At 41.1% G+C, this 23,697-nt stretch overlaps 1 protein-coding gene across 1 annotated transcript in view; it reads right to left on the reverse strand.

Annotated features, from left to right (window-relative positions):
- Positions 1–23,697, reverse strand: part of STAC (SH3 and cysteine rich domain) — a 115,904-nt gene that overhangs the window by 69,980 nt on the left and 22,227 nt on the right. The window contains exon 2 of the mRNA XM_014519933.2: positions 11,419–11,695. Within this exon, the coding sequence (XP_014375419.1) occupies positions 11,419–11,695 (277 nt within the window). The remainder of the gene's footprint in view (positions 1–11,418; positions 11,696–23,697) is intronic.

The following is a 23,697-nucleotide window of genomic DNA, read 5'->3' on the forward strand; positions in this document are numbered from 1 at the left end:
AATCAAAGACTGTTACAGCATTCATTTCAAGCTAACCTGTTTTGAAATTGCTGTTCCACATCAGGCTCTGTTGGTGAGCTTTAAAAATGCTTAACATTTATGTTCCCCACATGCTATAACAGAATAGATCAGCCTGCAGTATACAGTAAGATTAGGATTTTCAGAAATGTTTAAAGGAGTTAGGTGCCCAACTGCCACTCAGAGTCCATCAGAGTTAATACCTAATTTCCCTAAGTGCTTTTGAAAAAAAAAATCTCACTCTAATTTCTCCACCCTCTTGCAATATCATAATTCACACACTCATTATTTCATATGTATATAATATGTGGAGATATGCATTCACACATATAAATAATTTTCTTTCAGCAGAAAAATAGGCTTCAGTGGCTCAACTGTCCAAACCAGCACCCACACAAGTAGCTCCATTGGGCTGGATCACCTCTTAGGCTCATTCATGTACAGAAGCAAACTTCCATACATAGCTCTCCCCTAGTCGCTAAATGAGGAGACTGTCTAGCTCTATGGCAACACACCTCCCACTTCCCCAGAGCAGTATCTTTGTTGGAAAATGGTAAGAAGGTTGGGAAAACTAGAAGAGCAGAGAGTGATGGTGGACATGGAATGAGCCTAAAGTACATATTTTTCCTTTGTCCCTGATAATAATAGGTAAAAAGATAATATTGTACATTCAGGACAGAAAAAGCCTAGCCATCAGCTTTCAGAGACTAGGAATCTGAATAAGGACTACATGAGCATGTAATGTTTTGCTACATGAGGCATTTAATTAAAAAGCCTAAATTCTGCAAAAGCAAAAATCAGTGGATTTTCCTAAGGTCCCTGGCAGATGTTTAAACAATGGTGTGACTAGGAGTAGAGGAAATTAATGCCTCATGCCAAACATCACATCACTTGCCATGCCAAGCATGCATAGCAGGAGGCATGAGGTTTGGGAAGGGGTATAAAATTCCTCAAATCTCAATTGTGCCACTGCCAGCCTGCCCCAGCCTGATTTTGCAGATTAGTCAGGGGCAGCTGTCCTGGATCCAAGGTTGCCCCTCGCCCCCTGCATATTTCTGACCTGGGGCTGTTGGGGTCGGGTCCAATAATCAGCTGATTGTCAGATTGGCTCCAACAGTCCCAGGTGGATTCAAGATCCTGGGCTGACAGAGCTGGGTCTGATAATCAACTGACTGTTGCTTCAGCCACAGGGTAGCCCAGCTACACTCCCTGATTTTTTAGACATCCTGGGACATCAGGACTCTAGGACTGGGGAGACACTCCTACATCCTGGGGTCTGAATGCCCCGGGGTGTTTAAAATATGCAGGCTCAGATTGACTCCCTGAAACCTGGCATTTTTAAATGCTGTGCCATTGAGGCTCAGGAGTTGCCAGATTCCTAGTGGCTAGCACCCTTTAGCTCCCCCATCTAGGGGACCTTGCAAGCTGCCTTCCCAGCAGCCAATTGTCAGCATCAGGTGCTACACATTCAGTGTATGGCACTGTACAAACAATCCACAAAGATGTCTGTAACTTTGTGGCTGATCTGCCACTTTGTGGCACCATAAATCAGCTGAATACGTAGCACTGTTACTATTTATGGTGTGATTAACACATTTATCACACAATAACTGTAACGTGTGCCAGGGGCCTCATTCTTGGAAACTAAATCAAGTGCGTATGAAATCATGAACCATGTGTCAGCCTGTGCACTAATGAAGTTTTTAGATCTCTTTAAAAAAAGTTAGAGGCACTACAGAGTACACACACAGCTTACATATCTCTCATCAATGCAGACCCTTCAGGTCAATTTAATTCATGATCATTCCCTAAATGGGAACTCCCCCTCTCCCAAGACTAAAACGCAAGGGTCATAGTTTACCCCAAAATCCTACTTCCACAACTGAAAAACCAGGTCATATTTCATATCATATCAAGACCTGATGACAGGGGCCAAATTCAATGGCTGCAGTTCCACTGAAATCAGTGCAGCTGGCCTACATGTGTTCATGCTGCATCTGAATTGGACTCCATCAATAAGTGAAGTATGGAATTTAAAAACACTTAACATTTTTAAAAGTTGTTTTAAGCCTGTTGACATTGCCTCATAGGGAAGAATCAACTGATTCTTCCATTGTCTCAAAAAGACCCTGTAGTCTACTGGCTGGCCCTTGTGCATGGTCAAGATTCAGTTAGTACTTGGATGGGAGACCTCCATGGGGCTGGGAATTCAACGCTTGTCACTCTTGCCTTTGGAGCAAATTTGAAGGAATGAATCTACAAGTTGATGAGGGCTGTGTGTTACTGGGTAAACTGTTTAAAGTGCTCTTTCCTGAATAAGTTTCAAAACAGAGGTCCTGGCAAATTGTAGGAACTAAAAATTGAGGCACCAGAATTGCTCCTTGACCATTGTCAGGCTCACAACTGACTCATTGGAAAAGCTGAATTGGTTCACGTCCCAGGACGATGGTGAACCTGGATTGTGTCAGATTTTAAAATAAATTCTAATTTATTATAAAATGCTACTTTATTTTGGAAGGAGTTTTACTTTCACTTTGTGCAGATTTGAAAACTTCTTCAGGTATGAGGCAGTGGTGAATTAAAGCTAGGTACAGCCATTACATTTTTACTGGTAAAAATGATTGGACACTGGTCTATACCTGTAATAGAACAGAAGTTCAACACACAAAACTGTTTGAAAAATGACAGAACCTGGTCTAAGATTTGTCCTCCCACCAAAGGATGAGTGTGTTCTGTTTGCTACTGATCTAAACTATACCACGCAAAGAAAACTGCAACTTAGATCAATTCCACCTTGGGCTTTTTGTATGTCTGTACTTGGCCTCTGTGCCTATGTTTGCATTAATCTATACAAGAGTGAAATAAAAACTTGGTTTAATACACAGAACACACTTTTGCATTACATGGAGCTAAACTTAAAAACTAAGTGCAGCTATACACCTGTTCCGGGCTGAGGGTAGAGGGCATTTTAATTAGAGCTGCACTCTGGAGCCACTCTAATTAAAATACCTGCAGCGTCTCATGCATTCAGTGTCCCACATTTCAAAATGGTGGCAGGGGCACTTTAACTAAAGCTGGTTCGATGAGTTTTAGTTAAAGCTCCCCCCCACCATTTTGAAACATGGGGACACTGAATACATGACACGCTGCAGCACGCTGGAGCCTTCCAGCAAATTTGAGTCTGCTCCAATGCCTTCTAATCAGAAAGTGTCACAGCACATGTCACAGTGCCCTATAGGTTTAGGGAGGAACTAATTGTCTTAATGGCAGAAAACACTACTGTCATAGTCACCACGGAGATCGGACCTGGTCTGATTGCCAACAAAGAGCTGGAACCACAATTAAAAAAAATAAAATTAGTTGAAGTTATTGAAACTTTCCATTACTTAATGTTTATCCTTTTTTATTATGTACTTAAAGTTAGAACTGTGCCGATCATAGGACCCACTGTAAATGAGTATACTATGGATATCTCAGCATCCATTCAGAAATTATTTACCTTGTCCTCTCCATTTATTTGCAGGATATTAATTCACCATCTAACTATTGCCCAGTGACCCCTAAATATGCGCTCAATCATAACAGCACACAACTTTGTGAAGGATAAATAGACATCTGTGCAGAAGACATAATTGTTTACATTTAGTAAACAAAAATGTATAAAGTGTTTTAATGAACTCAATGCGCTCAATGTTTAATTAAAATTCAGTCTAAAATTGTTGTTTATTTAATTAATTAGTAGATTGAGGACTCTTGTAATATGTTTATTTCCAGAATGTAGGTGGTAAATCAAGGCTGGGTATCAGAGTTAAGGTTGTTGGTGGCATTCAATTAGTACATTTCTAATAACAATTAATTTATAATAATGTTGTTTTAAGTGAATATCTATTTGCTGATTAGGAAGCTGAAAAAACAGTTCTAAAAGACAGATTTTCATGTTGGATATTTTTAAAGCCAAGTTAGCTTAATTTCTTGATATTTTACATATATTTGACTTGGATAAGAATAAATTAATTACATGTACTATGCGTGGAATGTGTGGAAAATAAGATTTTTTCCATCTGAATCATTTCCTGCAATGAGTAAAATGTTGAGAAGGGGGCCACAGATGGATCGGGGTTGGGTTTTTTTTTTTTTTTTGAATACGCAATGTTTTCTTCTAAGTGTAAAGTACTGACATAATGTTTGCTTTCAAGTGTAAAGTACTTTCACGATGACTGATGGCACACCAGAGACTGGAAGAAAAGAATGAGAACATGGTTTTGATCACCATTTTTTAAGCCTTTAAGTCGGATGGGGAGTTAATTTTACAATTCCTGTCATCATGGGTGCCAGACATTTTTGTTCTCCCTCATTTAATATCAATTGATTTATCATATTCTCCCAAGAAGAACTGAAACCCTAGGTAGGAAACAAATTGGGAAGAACAGCTGAAATGGAGGTGGCTGGACTGGTCTGTAACATGCCTTTTGAAGTTCATCTAATTTTCTCCTTGTAATGGTTAAGAAATAAATGAACCAGTAGCACCTCATTTGTTCATATAATGCATTGCAGCTAGATCAAGTAAAACGGAAAACACTTAAAAACACGCACCTAGACAGAGGCCTATGTATTACTGAAATCTTTTCAAGTCCACACACACTTTGATTTTCAAGCTTTCCCAATATAGCAATCAGATTTTTTAATTCTGGTTTCTAAGGTCAAAGTTATGGGAGAAGACATAACCTGACTGTCAGCTGAGGAAAATGTACCCCATTCCATGGAAGAAAAGCATAAAATCGTCAGCCCCAACATCTACAAGACTCATTTGAATCATACCTATTACTGCAGGCCACTGGTTGATGGAGGGAAATAGTGGACATGACCCAAGTGCTCTACACTATGAGCTAGATCCAAATCCCACAGATGTTAAGGGAGTTTTTCTATGGACTTCACTGTGGGCTTTAGGTCAGCACCTACTTGGAAATCTGGCTCGGTGCCTTCATGTTGAATGAAATTCTACACACAGGCTAGCAGCAGCAGCAGTCACCATTTTTCCACACCTCTTGCAAGTTGGCACCCACAGTGGCTGCCCCAGTGGTCCCAGCTGAGTCACGTCACTGAATTATACTAACCAGATTTCTTTCCCCCTCTCTATGAAGGTGACTACAGATGTGAATTCAGCAACTACTAGCAGTAACCCACCTTCGCTGTATTCACTCTTTACATGGTTAAGAGGAGTTTCTCAAAGCTAGGGCTTATGGTTTTATCCAATACTGCGAGAAAACTCCAGCTGACTTCAGTTATATGGTCCCTGCATCCGGTATTGTCCTCTAGAGTCTGAAAGGTTCTCCCCTATTGACTCTGACACTCAGCTCTTCCTTCTGTGCCAAATCCTCCTTTTATTTATAATGGTAACGCTGTAGCATAAGGGAATTGAGCAAGTGGGAACATTTGGCCTGTTGTCTTTAAGGCTGGGCTTAAGATATATATTTTTTTCTATGGGAATTTTATATTTCAGGTTGCTTTAGGAAGCAATTTGGACTGCACTACATGAAAGGCACTAAAGAGAGTAACTTTGCAATGTACCAATCATGGGGAACATCCTCTTCCGTATATTGAAACCAATTATATGCATTTGACCTTTATTGTACGACTATTCTTTTGTTGAATGAACAAACAGGGGCAATAAAGGGCCTGCCCTGAATCCAAAGACAGAATTTGGCTAATTTTATCTTATGACAAAAAGCAAGATGATGCACATATTTTTGTAGGATGCTAATGTTTCACGTTCATTTGCTTTAATGTTGCTGTCACTGAAAAGAGCAGCATAGAGAGCCTGCTGTCTGTGCAGTAAGTTTCCTCTTAGCTCTTAAGCCTCACTAAGAGTTTGACATCCTGACAAGACAGAAGCACACACTGCAAGATCATGCTGTGCACAGTACATCATTCAGCATCATACCAAGCAGTTGTTCTGTTCATAGTCCAAGCGGCTATTTAACATGAACCTGGAATCCTTCTCAATGACAAAAATCAATCCCTCTCCTGTCTTGCTAAGATTTTCCTGGACTCTTCATCCTAGTGACTGTTACCAATCTTCAAAACATATTTTCAGCCCTCCCAATCAAAAACAAACTTTAAGCCAGAGACTCATTACCCCTAAATGTCAGTGTTTATGTGGAAAATCCTGGATAAAGGAATGAAAGGTATTGAATAAAAATTCCCAGCCACTAATGTCCATGATAGGTTGACATGAGCTATTTCAAGATGACACTGGACAATAGGATTGATGCGATTTCCTGAGAAGCTGCCCAATTTGTTTCAACATCTCCAATGAACAGTATGTATGCAGGCTATCTGGCTTAATTGAGCTATACTAAATATTAAAACCCAATTAGCACATACAGTCCATAATGCAATGGCTATGAAATTAGATACGATTCTTGAAAGAAGCAAGGAAAGGGATTAGTGTAATAGAGTAGGTTTTTGCATTTGATAATCAGAGTACCTGAGCAGTAAAGTGGGAAACATTCTTTCCTTTACAACTCCAAGGGGAAAGACCCCAACAGCTGTGTGGCAGAGGCCAAAGTTATTCACCTGACTCAGCTGGCAGCCTTATAAGCAGGTCGTATTAGCTTCTGCTTAGAAGGGAAAAAGATTTTTCTTTGTAACAATAGCAAAAGAGCTAATACGTGGGAAAGGAGGCCCTACGGGGGAAAAGCCAGCTCAGGATACAGCAAGACCCAAGCAGATGGTTGAAAGGCATGGTTATGCTCCAGGACAGTTATGTTGGAGTTGTTGCACAGAAATCCAAACAGAAGCAAAGGAGATAAGATATGTAAGAAATAAATGATGTGTGTAATGTGGTTCCTGCCAGGTATCAGCCCTGCAGCAGTATTCTGCTCTTGCATAGTTCAATTAAATGTGTCTGCAGCCCCGCTAATCACTCACTGTATTAGTGAGCAACAGCTAGAAATGTAAAGTTGGGAGCAAACTTTGTTCCGAGCTTACTTAATTTGGAGCATAAATCTTTGAAACTGTTATTTGACATCAAAGCCACATGAGAGACAGATGAAGGGTTCAGGCTTGCTTGAGAACAAGTTGTTATTTTAGCCATTCAGAGGTTTATCTACCAACCTTTTTTTGACCCTTGATCCTTGGTGTTCCCTATCCCCTTTTACCTCTACTTCCAAATCTGAAATGAAAACTCTTTAAAGAGAGGGAAGATAAACCTGTAAATCTTACTTCTTTCCTGCAAAACCCTGAAAATATTTGTTTGATGCTCTGCATTTTTAATTGCCTTCAGCTCTGACCTATAAAGTTAATTGTAGTTTCATAGTAGCTAGGGTCAGGAGGGACCTGAACAGATCATCTAGCTTGACCCCCTGCCACAGGCAGGAAGGAATGCTGGGTTCACAAGACCCCAGACAGGTGATCATCTAACTTCTTTTTGAATTTGCCCAAGTTAGGGGCGAGGACCACTTCCCTAGGAAGTTGGTTCCAGATTTTGGCCACCCTAACTGTAAAATATTGCCTCCTAATCTCTAACCTAAACCTATTCTCCATCAGCTTATTACCATTGTTCCTCATCACCCCAGGTGGTGCTGGGGAGAAAAGGGCTCTTCCTATTTGCTAATGATCTCCCCTGATGAGTTTGGAGACAGCCACCAGGTTCCCCCTCAGCCTCCAGTTTCCGAGGCTGAACAGGTTCAGGTCCCTCAGTCTCTCCTCGTAGGGCCTGTCCTGCTGCCCTCTCACCAAATGGGTGGCCCTCCTTTGAACTCTCTCCAGGCTGGCCACATCCTTTTTAAAGTGCGGTGCCCAGTACTGGACGCAGTACTCTGACTGCGGCCTGACCAATGTTGCATAGAGGGGGAGGATCACCTCCCTGGACCGGCTTGAGATGCATCTTCAGATGCATGACAAGGTATGGCTGGCCTTGCTGGCTGCGTTCTGGTATTGGCGGCTCATGTTCATCTTGGAGTCAATGATGATTCCAAGATCCCTTTCCGTCTCTGTGCTTTCAAGAGGGGAACTCCCCAGTCTGCATGTATGCTGTGGATTCCTTCTCCCAAGGTGCAGCACCCTGCATTTGTCTCCATTGAACCCCATCCTATTCTCATCTGCCTACTTTTGTAGTCTGTCTAAATCTAGTTGCAGCCTCTCTCTCCCTTCAAGTGTGCCCACCTTGCCCCACATCTTAGTGTCATCAGCAAACTTGGACAATGTGCTTTCAACCACCTCGTCCAAGTTGCTGATGAAGATGTTAAACAGTACGGGCCTGAGGACTGAGCCCTGGGGGACCCCACTGCTCACATCTTGCCAGGTTGAGTATGACCCGTCCGCCACTACTCTCTGGGTGCACCCCATCAGCCAGTTGTTTACTCATCCAACTGTGTAGGCATCAGTGCCACAGTCACTTAATTTATTGATGAGAATGGAGTGAGAGACAGTGTCAAAGGCCTTCTTAAAGTCTAGAAATACTATGTCCATGGTGACACCATCATCCAAGGATTTAGTTACCTGGTCATAAAAGGCAATCAGGTTGGTCAGGCAGGACCTGCCTTTGATGAACCCATGCTGGTTGCCCCTGAGCATGATCTCCCCTGCTGATTTTCTCCAAGATCTTCCCTAAGACTGAGGTGAGGCTTATGGGCCTATAGTTACTTGGGCCCTCCTTCCTCCCTTTCTTAAAAATTGGGACCACATTAGCCAGTTTCCAATCCCCTGGCACCTGGCCAGATGACCACGAATGGTCATATAGCCGGGCCAAGGGCTCTGTGATGACCCCTGCCAGCTTCCTCAACACCCTTGGGTGGAGGGCATCTGGACCTGCAGATTTAAAAATGTCCAGCCCTTCCAGAAGATCCCTAACTACCTCTGTGCTGGCCCAAGGCCTGTCAGAGCTATCTCCGAGATTGCCCTTACCTCTGGCAGGAGGGATGTCCTGGTCCCTGTTCAAGAAAACAGAGGCAAAGAAACTGTTAAAAATATCAGCTCTCTCATCTGGCATAGCCACAAGGTTACCATTTGAGTCTGGCAGGGGCCCTACATTGCCTGGTGCCCTTGTCTTGGTCCCAATATACTTGAAAAAGGACTTTTTGTTGTCCTTTATCCTGGACGCTAGCCTGAGCTCCATCTCTCCCTTGGCCTTCCTAATAGCCCTCCTATACTCATGGGCCGAGGAGGAGTACACCTCCTTGGTGATAGCCCCTCTCTTCCACTGGTTGTACGCCACCCAATGTCTTTGCTGAGCCATGGGGGTTTCTGAGCACTCTTACCTCCCTTGCTTCTCTCAGGGACTGTTACCCTTTGGGCCTGGAGGATCTCCCCCTTAAGGTACGACCATCCCTCATGGACTCCCATCCTCTCTACCTTCTGGGCCCTCAGTGCATCCCCCACTAATCTCTGAAGCTCATTGAAATTGGCCCTTCTGAAGTCAACGGCTTTAGTCTTGCTATAAGCCCTTGATACCCTGCACTGGATAGTGAATTCCAGCAGGTGATGATCGCTATTGTCCAAGTGGTCAAGGACCTGCAGCCCCCTCACCAGGTCATCCCCAGTGTCCAGGATCAGGTCCAGCAAGGCGTTACCCCTAGTGGGGCTGTGCACCTCCTGGATAAGGTGGAGGTCTTGTAATACAGCCAGGAACCTATGCAAGAGGTCAGACCTGGCTGTCTGCTCTTCCCAGCAAATGTCTGGGTAGTTTAGGTCACCCATGACAATGACATCCCTTGACCTAACTACCTCCATAAGCTGACCAGAGAAGTCCCGGTCCAGCTCTTCCACCTGGTTGGGGGGGGAAGTAAATACAGTACAGCTGTATACAGTAAATACAGCTGAGGGCCTGATATTATACAGCCCACAGGACAGATCCAGCCTGCAGAACCTTTGGATCTGGCTTTGCATCATTCAGCAGTGCAGGACTCCCCTTGGGCCATGTAACACTGCACCATACTGCAATCAGTTGCCTGGGATTTTGGTGGAAGGGGAGCTCTGCCTGGACTGTGCCACAATCAGGCAATGGAGGCTCTGGTGAAAGGGGGCTTTTGCTGCACCGTGCTGCAGCTAACCAGCTTGGAGAAACAGTGATGGCAGCTGAATCCTAATGCCTGTCATCCTCTAACCTGAGCTGGCTCATTCCAGCCCCACTCCTGGAAAATGTTGCCAACCCTTGTTCTAATCTATTTTAATTTTATCTAGAACATTAATCCATTATGCACTGAAATTTATATTTTAAAATTAAACCTTTTAAATTGTGTAAATGAAACTATTCTAAATATAAAAGTCCAACAGAAGCAGAAGCCCCAAAGGAACTGCAAAAAATAACAAAAGCAGGATGTCCATGAATGCTGCAAACATACTGAAAGCAGCATAAACATTTTTCAAGAGAAGAGAACCCAGGAACTTCACTATACCCTGTGGCTAAGTCCTCATGTAGTGCAGAGCCCCACCTGCATCGTTGCATTCCCCAGAGCTGCGACTTTGCCCCTGGTCAGTATGCATTCAATTTTTTTTCTGACTGTTCAATGTGCAAACTCCATGCAGACATAACATTTTTGCACATCACACTGGGCATTCTGAAGCCTGTTACCATCTTGAAGGACCTGTACTGCTGCAGGTTTTCACCTGACTGCTGAGACAAAGACTTTTATTGCTTTTTCTACATGAGACTATTCTTCTCATGTAGAACCAAGTTTTCTCCCCACTTACTCTTGCACTAGTATAACCCCATTCATTTCAGTGGTATTACTCCTGATTTATATAATTGTAAATCAAGCCCTCTGTATAGAAAACCAGCCATTTAACCTATGAATGAGCAGGCCAACACCCTCAAACAACATCTTTCCACAGGCCTGTTTGCAGCTGTCATGGGGATTTCCTCTATGACATGCAGAAGGTGCAGCATCTGGGAAACAGCTCTACTTGCATCTCATTTCTTTACCTCTTCTTATGCACCCCAGTTATAGAATTGGTGTTGTATAGGCAACCTTTGGAAAACAGTCAGGTCACAGCTAAATTTCACTCTGAAGTCAGGATTAGGTTGCAACCAGAGTAGTAATAAGCACATTGAAGAGCAGTGAAAAAGCATGGAGCAGTTAATTTTACTAGCAGTACAATCAACAGGACTTTATATGACCAATAGCAGCATTTGGTGCCATGGCTAAAAACCTAGCTTCTGATTGGTAATACCCTTATGTCAACCTGTGACACCTACTTGTGTCCTGTGGGCTAAACTGTTACCTTTTTCATGCACACACCCTAAAGTTGCATGAGAACTAGAAAACTGTTACCATTTGAACAGACTGGCTGATATGGGCCAGTCCTTGAGGATCCTCAAGAACCGTTTTGCAGTCACAGGCCCTGAAAGGGTATGCAGCATGTTCTAATGAACACACACACAACTCAAATAGCACTTACCAACAATCATGTGGTTGCATACATCACAAAATGTGGGTTTTTTGAAGATGTGTTCCTGAAAAACGTGAGCCTTGTTGTTTTCTGCCTGCTGTTGGACTTTGGTAGGGGTGGAGGTCTGGTTCTCTGAGCTGGGGAGCTGGCCAGTGCTGGTGCTCACCTCAGGCGGCAAATCCACTTGCAACTTCACATCACTGTTAGTCCTCTGAAAGAAGTTGTCTGCACTCTTGCTCCGTAAACTTTTGGTCTTGAAAGAAAGTGATCGCTTCAGTTTCTGCAGCTGCAATACAAGGAACAAAACAGTTGTAATAACTTTGACAGCATGGTGGGGGTTTTTTTGGTGGGGGGGTGGGGTTTGGTGCATTGCTGACTTTGTTTATCCATGTAATCCTCTGATGCTCTTAGAATATTTTGAATGGGTTATTCCATGGATAGGACTGGCATATAATGATTCTTCTGCAGTAAACTACCAAATTAGCTCCAGAATCAAAATAGCAATTTATGAATTAAGCTTGAAGCCTGTTAATAGAAAACCAGTTACTCTAGTTGACTTGACTGGAAACCTCTATTGCTGTCTTATTTCAGATACAAAAACAAAGACATTACAAGCAGTAATGCACGTACATCTAGAATATAAAGGAGAATATATGCTCCTATAAAATTGAAGTGCAAGTCACCTATGAACAGGCCACAAGCAGCCCATAAAGCCATTTCAACAATAGCCTTTAAATGGTGTTACAAGACAGCTGAATTCAGTAACATAAATTAGGAATATTTTAATGTCTTAATTTACAATATGGTGCAAAGAAAATGTTTATTGTGGCATTGCCAAATCAAGAATTTTTTTTGTTTGTTTACTGACAACCTGCAAGCTTTTTACATTTATTTTACTGACACACATTTTACATAATGTAACTGTAACCCTTCTTCAGACCCTAGACTAAGGCTGGATTCAAATTTAGGGTTTTGACACCAACTGTAGCAACATGACAATCAAAAAAATTCTTGGGTTGGCAACCCCGGCCTGATTGCAACAATCATTTTACACCATACTGCCCAACACCAAAAAGTACCTTACTTCAACACCTGACACTCTTTGACTGCACCTGTTACCACTGCCAGCCCTGTTCCCCTGCCCCAGCACAAACCCCTAAGGACTACTGCCTGCCTATCTGCAAGGTGAGCAGTGTTACCAGCAGGGATACAGCAGTCACACCTGGCTGGGGTGGGAGGTAGGAAGGAAGGAAACTAGAGACACTTCCGTGAGCCACAAAGCCCTGACAAGAGCACCATGCAGGGTTTTGCAATCCCAGTTAGATACCAGATGGCACTGTCCTGCTGCATCTCTCCTTCAACAGTGCCTTGAGCTTCTTTCTGATGATGGAGCTTCAATCAAGCTTTGGTTGCTTAGGGTTTTTTTGTGGTATTTTTTTAAAATGGATTTTATGGATTAGCGTTTCTAGTTTTGTTTTGTTTTTTTTAAATGGAGTGTCCATAAATGTATGGACCATTGGCAACATTGTTTTATTGGCTTTGATACTTGGAGTTCTAGTTTTTAAAAGAAAAAAGTACTGAAGATCAAGAGCTATCATGTCATTTAGTCATTATCAGAATACTGAGCAGCAGATGAAAGGCATCATATGCTCAAAGTCATACAGTGTTACTTTCCTGTAGTTCAGGCTGCCTATTGTACCGTGTCAGTGCTCTCTCCAAAGGATTAATGCAGATCTGTCAAGGGCACTAAGTGAGGCATAGCAGCTACTGTTATGGGCATTAGAGTTTGCAGGTTGACAAGCTCTGCAGTCTAAAGAGGACAAGCAGTTGTGGGGAGGGGGGAAGCATGCTAAGCATGCTAAGAAAGCATGCTAAGAAAAGTTACTTATCTCTAACAGAGATAAGTAGATGTAAAAGGAGGTGCAGATACTCATCTCTAATCTACAGTACCTCCCTTTCACCATTCATGCTACATTATTTCAAATGCAGCAAAGATGGAGATTATTCTCTTGGCCAGTTTGTCATAGGAAAGACATTTTCCATGTCAAGCGGAGACGGTCTGTGGTAACCAGGAACAGTAGTTTATACTAGCAACTATTTACACTAGAAATACTGATGATTGGGTGCGATTGTTCAAATGAACACATAGGAAAGAGATCACATATTTTTCTCAAAATTTGTGGTTGCATTTTGCAACCCTTGGGGTTCTGTTCTGCCCAGTTTCCACCATACATTGTCCCCACTTATTAGGAAGCCTTATAAGTGGGCAGACACTTCATACAAATGATGCAGGGTAGCCTCTACTCCACCCTTTACAAAAATATAAACAGAATAAGGCAGCTATCTGAACAGTCATTATAAGTACACAGGTACTTCTTCTGGGTTTCCCAGTAGTAAATCCCATCAGTGTTACTGCCTTACCTCATATCTCCAGTTAACAGCGCTCTAGCTTGCTATACTATACTATAAAATTCTCAGCACCTCAGTTTTGAACCCTTCTATTTAAGTAGCTGCTTCTCTTAGGCTAATTGAATGAATTAACCCAAGAGATCCTAGCAGTCCTTCAAGTGTTGCTTTCAGAAAACATTTCTTTCCTGACTGATAGCAAGGACCCAAGGATGTTCACCACCAAAATAAAAGCTCTTGCTCACTCCCATTACTCACTGGTAGAAAAGAGAGATGAAATGGTTAAATATCAAGCCCAAGAGCAAGCTAGTTGTGGTTTTCTGTAGCTACATCAGCAGAAGCTTAATACTTTCAATCACTGCACCTGTGAAACACAATATAATCACACCAATAAAATATGTGACATTCTCCTCCTCCCCCTCCCTTTCCCTTAAACCACTGGCACCTGAGATTAGAGTCTCTACTGAGATTACCTCATATCCCTAGTGACAGTTATGAGCTCAACAATAATTCACCTCCTTGCTATTGAAGTGGCTCTCACAGAAATCAGACCTAATTAGTGCAATGAAACACAGAGAATTACAGCAGCACAAAGTGACTGTAATGGCATTCATTATTGATTTGCCATCTATTTCTACAGTGCCACATGAAGTTAATTAAATCTCAGACATGACTGTGTCTGCAATGGAAAGAAGACTTAGCTATAAAACACAGTATTTATTTTACTACAAAACAACTGCCTTGCTAGTTTGGCAACAGATTGAGAGGGATTGATTTAATCTTATTAGCTCAGTCTCAGATACACTGTCATTTCCACTGAAGGCATTTTATTGCCTGGACAGAAAGACCCACAGTTTTAAAAGAAAGCTGTATTGCAACCTCCCATTTTTGTATGAGTAAATGTATGCATTAAGACTCATGTAAACTTGAAAAGTGCATGCACCAAATGGTAGAATTCACACCCATTTGGATTGGGCAGGGCATGTTTTGCATATGTAAATTTTCTTGTTTTATATGCAAATACAAGGGTGAAAAAATATATTATAAATTATTACATACATACAGTAATGAACACGCTGCATTTTTTTTTAATCAGCTTGTACTTTGTGGCTTGAATGACTTGCTTGTGTAATATATTTGCAAATAGTATATAAATGACACCCTATCGATCCTATCACTGCTTAGTATCCACTCTGCAGAGCTACGTATGACAGTATAATGGGAATGATCAGTGAGAATTTGGTGTCATGTTTTCAAAATTTCAGGTCACCAAAGTACTAACCTGTTATCACCTAGCGTTAAGAACCTGGTCCATCAGAGAATCCTTATGCTGTAGGTATTTAATAATCTATTGTTACTTCGTATTTGCCTTTACTGGAGGGAACCCAATCCAAACAAAAAGCTATAAGGAGGGAAAGTAACTACAGACTTTTGGTGAAAGTAATTCAAATTGTAAAAATATAAAATCTCAAAGTAGCATTATGCTGCAGTCAAGCAAGCATAGTTTTAAACATTCTACTTCCTCTCTATCATTGCAATTTGCCATTGTTTAACTTAGTTCTTTCTGTTGCTAACAAAGCTTCTAAAAACATGCATGTCTGCCTGATTTTGATCTTACTTATACTGATGCAATGCAGCTGCGATACCACTGACTTTAATGGAGCTAATGTGATGCTCAGCTGGTGTGAAATAGGAATCAAGTCCTGCACATTTATCTCTCCAGAGGAAAGAACATAGTCACAGAGTCAGGATTCCTAATTTTTCTAGAGAGTCAAACCCATAACAAAACACACCAGTAAGCTCTGGATAGATCTAAAGACCACTGAAATCTGGATAATTCTGAGATAGGGCCAAAATCATGGAGGGGAGGGAAACTTTGTTTCTAAATCAGCCAGAGATACTTTTGGTGGTGACAGCAGGAACTCGGTAGCATCATTACCAAGTCCAAACATTCAAATATCATGAGATGGGCTTGAAAAAAATAATGAGACTTGCTGAAATAAAGATTGCCAATAGGTTAGACCATGGATTTGTATAGGCTGGTTTGGGTATGACTGACCCTGCCTAAGGCGGGGTTGGACTAGATGACCTCTGGAGGTCCCTTCTAGCCCTACTTCTCTATGATTTATGAAAAATCCAGAGGTTGTTTGAAGTCATTAATTTGGATTTCCTTTTATGTATCGTTCTAATCTGAAGGATAAAAGTTTAATTTTTTACAATGTATTTTAAAATAAAAGCTGAGATTCTTCTGAGTACAAAGTGGGAGTTTTAATCAAAACACTGTGAAATTTGTGATAAAATCATGAGCGCTGGCAACTCTGGCTCTCCTGGAACAAGAACCCTAGATTTAGAACCCAGGATGTTCCTGTGGCTTTGAAATTAGGCAAAAATAAATATCCCTCATTAGAACTATGATATCATCCATGCAAACTCACTGACTGCACATATTGCACCCTGGGGCCTTGACACAGATAACTGCAAGAGCCAATTTTGATTAACCTTTACTTGGGTATTATGTACTGCAATCCTCCTGTTCAAGTTTCAAAGGCTCTGACAGCTTCTTTACAAACAATAGCTTTACAGTGTTTCCAGAGTTCCTGATTCTCCATGTCCCTCAAACCACAGACAGACAAAGAGACTGGAAAATTTGAACTTAGGTGTGAGGAGATTGCAAAGTGAACAGCATGTAGCTGTGCCAGGGCTGGACCGTGTCCTAAAGTAGCAAGCAGCCAACTGCTCATCATTTCTTTGGGTTGAGATGTACACAGAAGGGGTGAGGAGTTCAATTAATTTGGCTCCCTCTTAATTCTTGTTTCATGCAATTTAACAGCAATGTCATTCTGTCCAGACAGCAAAATATTTTGTCCAGGCTTTTGTCCCTTGCTTTGTTGCTGTAACATCCTGCTCTCTGACTTCTAAGGCACAGACATTACCCAGTACAGTCCCTCTCAAACACCTATTAAGATCCTGTCTCTTCCTCACTGAACTGAGTGGTCCAAGCCACTTTCAACCTCTTCACTGGTGCCGTGTTTCCCCTATGTCAAGTTTAAGTTTCTTGGTCTTTCCTTCAAGACTTCATTTCCTCTAGGTCCTCTATGAGCTTAGCTGACTTTATTCTCCTTCATGCTGTCCTTCACCCCCTCTTCTCCATCAACAACATCATCCTGGGGAGTACAGAGGAGTAAGTGGCAACTCCCTTTTTGGAAATTCTGCTCTGATGTCTTGAGCAGTACATTTTCTACCATCTTCTACCTAGGCAACCTCACCCACTTACTGAGCAATGGAGGCTGACTCTGGCCCTACCTACAAAGTGAGGCTAGTAAGGGCTGCTACATGCTCAAGATGTCAAGTCTGTCACTTCATGCACTGAAGGCCATACAGTTAAGTTTTTAGCTCCAATTGCCTTCTCTTTCTCCCACCTCAGGACTCAAACATACAGTGAGAGAAGAATTTCAATTTTTGTCTTCCGTTCTTTATTCCAGTGTTACTGAAAACAGGGAATAAATTACAAATAATAAAGAAAAGGAAATGGGACTAAATAAATAACCCACAGTTTTGTCCTTCAGCTTACCATAATGCAACCCTTTGCAACCTCAATTTATTACTTATGCAGCATCAAAAAAGACTTCACACATCACTGCCAGATAAACATCCACTCTGTTCTGAGTACTTTTTTTCCACCCTGGCTGGTCACTTAGATTCAAAATCATTCAGATACTTACATTGTTGCAACAGGCAAGGGCCAAAAAGCATTGGCTAGATTCACATAGATAGTATGACAAGCATACAATACTTCAACATAAGGGCTCAAACCAAAAAAACATTTCAAATAAGGGGAAGAAGAAGAAAAAAAGACAAAGGCTAAGTGCAAATAGTTAAAAAGTCCAAGGTTGAATCCATTTAATCTTCACAGATTAGTGTAAATTAGGTAGATTGAATTGATAAGCAAGTGAACATATCATCACTTTTGATTTTGGAAATGCAGCCATATAACTTCAGTAGCTCAGGCCAGATGCCAGGGAGTGCTAGAGCACACCTTTCTGCTCTGCTAGAGCAAACTAGGTGGGCTAAGGCTAGCCTGCCTATTGTGGGGGGCTGCAAAGAATCCTGGGATGCTGGGGTACTGTGAGTTAAGTTGAATCTGGAAGAGATCAGGGAAGGAGTTTCAATGAACTGATATAACCTAAATTAGTGAAGTCCGATACTACCTCCATCCAGGTTTATTTTAAACTGGTTTTGGCCATTTTGAGTGTGCACTGAACTTCTGGTGTGTTACAGATTTGAACTGGTTTCTGATCACTTATAGTGGCTGGTGTGCAATTTCTGTCCCTAGCCAAAAGGAAGATACTAGTCTGAGTACATTCTGTTATTTGGAACTAGAAGCATTCAAGCCATAGCGTCATCTTGTGCAATGCATTTTATTTTTCTTCAAAAGTTAACCAGACTTCTTAAAGTACTGCATGCTATAAATTAAAATATACAGGGGCATGTCTTCAGCTGGTGTCAACTGAGTAGCCAAACTGATTTGGCATGAACAGAGCTACACTGATTTACAATAGATAAGGATCTGGCTCACAGTAAAATGCTCACAGTGTGCCAGCATCAAAGGTATTACTTCGTAAAATCAAAAGGCAAAATTTTTCTTAAGCTCAGTTCCAAAGCTTTCCTGGCTTTCATTTAAGAGGGCATGGCACTAAGATTTTAATGTGTCTTCATTAATGCTTCCCAAAGCCTACAGACCTCACTTCAGAAATATTACATATTTTTATTTGTTTAATGAGAGAAGCAGCACAATCAATAGTACTAACCACATAGAAGGATATTTTAAATGGTCATATGGCTGGGGATATTTATTTGCAAAAGCTCCCTGATTTATTTTTTTAAAAATGCAGGTGTCATGATTATAGATAGGCACTTGAATAACAAATTGGACTAACTGTACTGACTTCAGTTAACTGAACTATAACAGCTGAGAATCTGGTCTATAGATTTGTTTGAGAGGTCTATATCCAGCCTTTTTGGGAAAGCACAGTGGTCTGATCAATAACAGACAGTGACCAGTACTGCAGAATCTTCTGTGAATGATATTTGTGTTATTCCCCTGAGCACATTGCACGGACGGCTTTAGAATAAATGTATTTAGTTTTGCATTAAAAAAAAAAAAAGTCCCTAAGTGCCTGCCTGGATGCTGTATTCAACTAGTCATAGGGCAAGCCTTTTACATAGTGTGTAATGATAAAGCTAGGTAGGTGGCATTTTAGAGATTCATTAACATCTCTTGTTCACTTATATAACAAAGAATGACAATGCCTCCAGATCGTATCCTTAGCTACTACATGCAGCTTTGTGTTCCTATTACTGTCACTCTTAGTTTTCTGTACATTGTATTCAACACCTACCTGTAGAGCTTGTTTCTGCAAGGTCCCTTTTTAGAGTACCTACCTGTAGAGCCCTGTTCCTATTCAGCTTTCAAGATTATGAATTAGAAGACTGGTTTATTTCACATTTGTAAAGCGTCCAACACTATCCTAATTGGTAACTCTGGACCTTACGAGATTAATAATGACTAAAAAAGCCTATGAAACTCAGTGCAGCAAATCCTGACAGATAATGAGCCTCTCTGAAGTCACTTCAAGTGGCAAAGGCTCAGCCCTCTGCAGGCATCCTCAGAGAAAGTACATGTGGATATCTACTCACTGGACCTCAAAGCATGAAAATTTGGATAAATATCCAAATTCTTGTTGGCCTCATTGAAACCTGTCCCTATATTAAAAATCTCTTGATATATTAATATAGTTGGCTGAAAATCTCAGCCGATTCTTAGTATCTCCTTCTCCAACTAAACTGGAAATATTCCAAAGCACTATGGAACTTCAGGATTGGCAATTATATGAATAAATGCAAACTAAAGAGGAAGGATTGTTCATGAGAATTTAGTGCTGAAGAAAGATGTTAAATGTAGTTTTGGAGTCCGGAATTTCCTCTCTGTTCTGGGAACAAATTCAATCGTATAAAATAGAGTGGGCCAAAAAAAAAAATGGTTTCCGAGTTGTGGTAAATTTTGTGGTGCTGAAATGTGGTTTCAGTTCAAATCAAGCACAAACAAAAATGTTCACAATTTCAAGCCAACAAGAAACCCCACACCCTGGAGCTGGCCGATGAAACCGAAATGCTTGTCAGTTTCGTTTTGAAAAGAACAACATCAATTTCACTGACAGTCTCAGAGCCCCCCTGTAGCTATCTCGGCTCTGGAGATCACACAGATTGCCTCAGTGTCAGGAACCCAAAGCGTCCCACATTTCCAGACTACTCAGGTAAAGAGATCCTGAGCTTCTAGTGTCCTCACCTTAGAGGCAAACTACCAGAAGTCTGTTAGAAACAGACCTTGAATTTGGGAAAAATTCATCACACCCAAGCTGCTTTGAGTAAAATAATTTTGGACTAAACAAACTGAACCACCTCTAGTATCAAGTCTCTCAGACCAGCATACTTATACCAGTGTGCTGGAAGGGCCCGTGACATCCTTGGTTTCTGCTGAGGCTTCCAGCAAGAATAGTGGTTGCAATTGGGGTTTCCATGGACACCTATCTAATGGGAGATTGTACACTAGAGCCCAGATCATTCATATCCAGGTGCTTTGTAGCTTGCTTAACTTGCAGCAGATAGCTGAAATAAGGATGAGCCAATCAGCCTTTTGTTTTTACATCAATGATGCTAGTTCTCCACTCAGATGGACTTAATCAGAGAACTGGTGCCCTTCGAAATAACAGGTGCCATAAACAACATCTCAGCACATCGTGAAACCTATGCAGCTGTTTGTTTCAGATTGACATACCCCGACTTACTTCACAAACCCTCAACTTCACAGTGGATTTAGGAACTTCAAACTGAAAAGCACCTGGATTCTATATGCCTGAAAAGCAATACATTGTAGACAGACAACTTAACGGTTTTCCAATTAGAGCTAATGAGAAAATGCAAAATTTTTTCATTGAAAATGTTGAGTTTCTGGTGAACAAAATCAAACACCAAAATACTTTGACATGCTGCTGCACTGCCTCATGGCTGGTATAGTTCAGACGCCTTCTGCTCCTGTACATCTCTTCTCTATTTGCCGAGTTCCCTAATTGGACTGAATCTCTGTTGTAGTGCAAGGAAGTGGTACGTCTTGGCCATCACATGGCCACAGTGAATAATGGAAAATAGAGTCCAGGAGGAACCCGGTTCAGGAAGAAGATAACATGAGGTATCTGAACTAGAGCTCTCAAAAGGCATCACAAAAGCATTTAAGGAACCAGGTTTTTAGATTTTTGGCCAAAGCACAGGTACTTTTCTAGCATTTTTGACAAAATAAGAACTTTTTTTGCAGAAATCAGAAATTTCATTTGGTCAAGAACCCAATTTGCCCATGAAGAGCAGTTTTGTTGACAAGTTTTGACTAGCTGTACCTTTCCGGATGCTTGGCTTACTCCCAAGCCAAATCAGAACCGACAACCTAGAAGCAAAATATTCTGTTAGCAATTCCTGAAAGGCATAGGCTCTTTTAGAATAACCACAGTTCATCATACATTTTCAAACCACAGAACAGGTTTGATTTAGGTTCAGGTGGATGAGATGTGTGGGGAAGTCAAGATTTCGTGTGTGTGAATTGTTCATTCCTTGTTCACCTTTATGTTCTCTCTCAATAGTGGGAACCAGGGAATCTAAAGCCACTGTTGTGATTTTTCAGCATAACCTCTTAGCTCATCTTTCAAAAAAAACCCCTTAATCTAGTTTCACTTACTTTAGCATCCAAATCACAAAAATTAGATTAAAAATCTGAACATCTGCCGAGGTCGTACTCCACTCAGTAACTGTCAATTCTTCTTCCTTTGTAAACATGTACATAAGTCAAAACACATTACAATTTAAACTAAACAGAGAACATCTATGACAAAAACAAGTTGTTTGTTTTGTAACAGGACTTGCAAATGCATCATCCCTTCCTCTTCTTTTCATGTCTCCGCTAATGAAGAGAGCTGCTGGCCTATAGAACAGGCAAGGAGTGTGTAAATGTGGCGAGCTGCTGAAAGCTTTAAGGTAAGTGGTAATAGCTGCAGCACTGCTTTTAACCATTTAGCTTGTAAAACCACTTCATGCAGTAACAAACTAAAAAACCCACCAAACCCAACAATATTGTGATTCATTTTGTTGTCAGCATCGGTCAAATGAATCTTTCTTCTGTTCCAACCAGAAGTTAAACATGAAAGCCGATGCATTAAGTAACAGAAGATTGATGATAACTTCATCCTTGTAACTTTTGTTATAAATGGATACCATTTACTAACTTCTGGTTTTATACTTTGGATTTCACTTCAGGCACCTGGTTGCTAAGCAGCCACTCATCTCCATTCTTTGTCCTCATTAAGACCAAGCACATGGCTAGTATGTCCTTTGCCTCTTGACATACGCTAAATTTGAACTGTTATATTTAAGGTCTCACTGGGAATTTGGTATTTCACTGCTCCACTTGGATATCTCTTTTCCATTTCAGCTTCTAAATGGAACAGTGATTTCCCACTGGCAACCTTGATTTAGTCATTCACTAATCTTCCCTGTAGGGGTAATGGGACAATGTGTTTTTGAGATTAAAGGGCTAGTGTAAAGCCATAAAGCTTTATTGAAGTCTATGCTGATTTATATCAGTGGAGTGTCTCAGTCCTGAGGACTTTATAATGCAAAAATGATGTAGGGGTTATTTTTTACTTCTCATGAGTAATCCCACCGGAGTCAATGAGATTATTCATGTAAACAAATTGACCAGTCATTGACCTAATATAATGATGCATGTGCTTTCATTTCCATTATTAGGCTTATTTTGCCAATTATAAAAAAAAAAAGAAGAAATAATTAAATATAAGTCCACAAAAAATGAACAAACAAACAAACTTGCACCTGTGCTAAGGACATCCTTCATTTAAAGAACCCTACCCTTACTAGAGAAAGCTCTTGCTAGGTTTGTTTGCTGAAGTGTTTCCTTCTTTGTAAAGCACAACTGTTTTATAAATATTTAAGCTGTGGCATTCATTTTGCTATGAGTAGGAAAATACATTTGGCACAGAGACTGATCCCAGCTAAGGGCAAGTGAACATTGGCACCAGACCCCACATATAATCATCACATTTGACTTGTCTTGAAACAAAAAGGAAGACCTGGAGCTCTACTGAGAATTGCTATAGTTAATATTTGGCCATTACCGCCACTTCTCTTTATGGGGTTTCACACTTCCCCTGTTAAAACTACTTCAGGAAAAAAACATACGAGTGCTCAGTCTGGCAATAAAATTGTCACTGGGCCAAATCCTAAAGGACTTTACTCTCTGCTAGCTCCTGGTGAATTCAGTGGCAATTATGCCTCCACAAGGGCTTGAGGAGTTGGTTGTGGTGTATCGTGTGTTTTAAAGGGTGAAAAATTCCTTTTTAGCTCTTCATTGTTGACAGAAGCATTGGAGTTTTTAGCAGGAAAAGGCCACCTGGGCTCAGCATGCCTCCCTTTATCTGAATGATCTTCATACCAGCATCTTGATTTTTCTCACCATTTTAGTCAATCCTCTGCCACCCCAGAAACAAATATGAATGTGTCTCTGCCATCTGATTCCTTTGCTCATTAACCTCTGTACGCATTCTTTCTGTGAGAATTTCCTATTTAGTAGCAGAGCTTTAGCAGTTTTAGATTTTGGTGTCTCATCTTACGGTCAGAGATGAACCTGAATCAAGATCTTGGAGCACGTTGTAGTTTGGGAAAGTCCTGAAACTGAACGTGGATGTGGGTGGCATGGCTGATTTAAGCCTTTGCACTCTCCTGCATGCTGCTCTGTGTTCCCTCCTCTCCAGTTACTCTTTC

The sequence above is a fragment of the Alligator sinensis genome, unplaced genomic scaffold, assembly GCF_000455745.1.
Source record: "Alligator sinensis unplaced genomic scaffold, ASM45574v1 scaffold1118_1, whole genome shotgun sequence".
Classification (NCBI taxonomy): domain Eukaryota; kingdom Metazoa; phylum Chordata; order Crocodylia; family Alligatoridae; genus Alligator; species Alligator sinensis.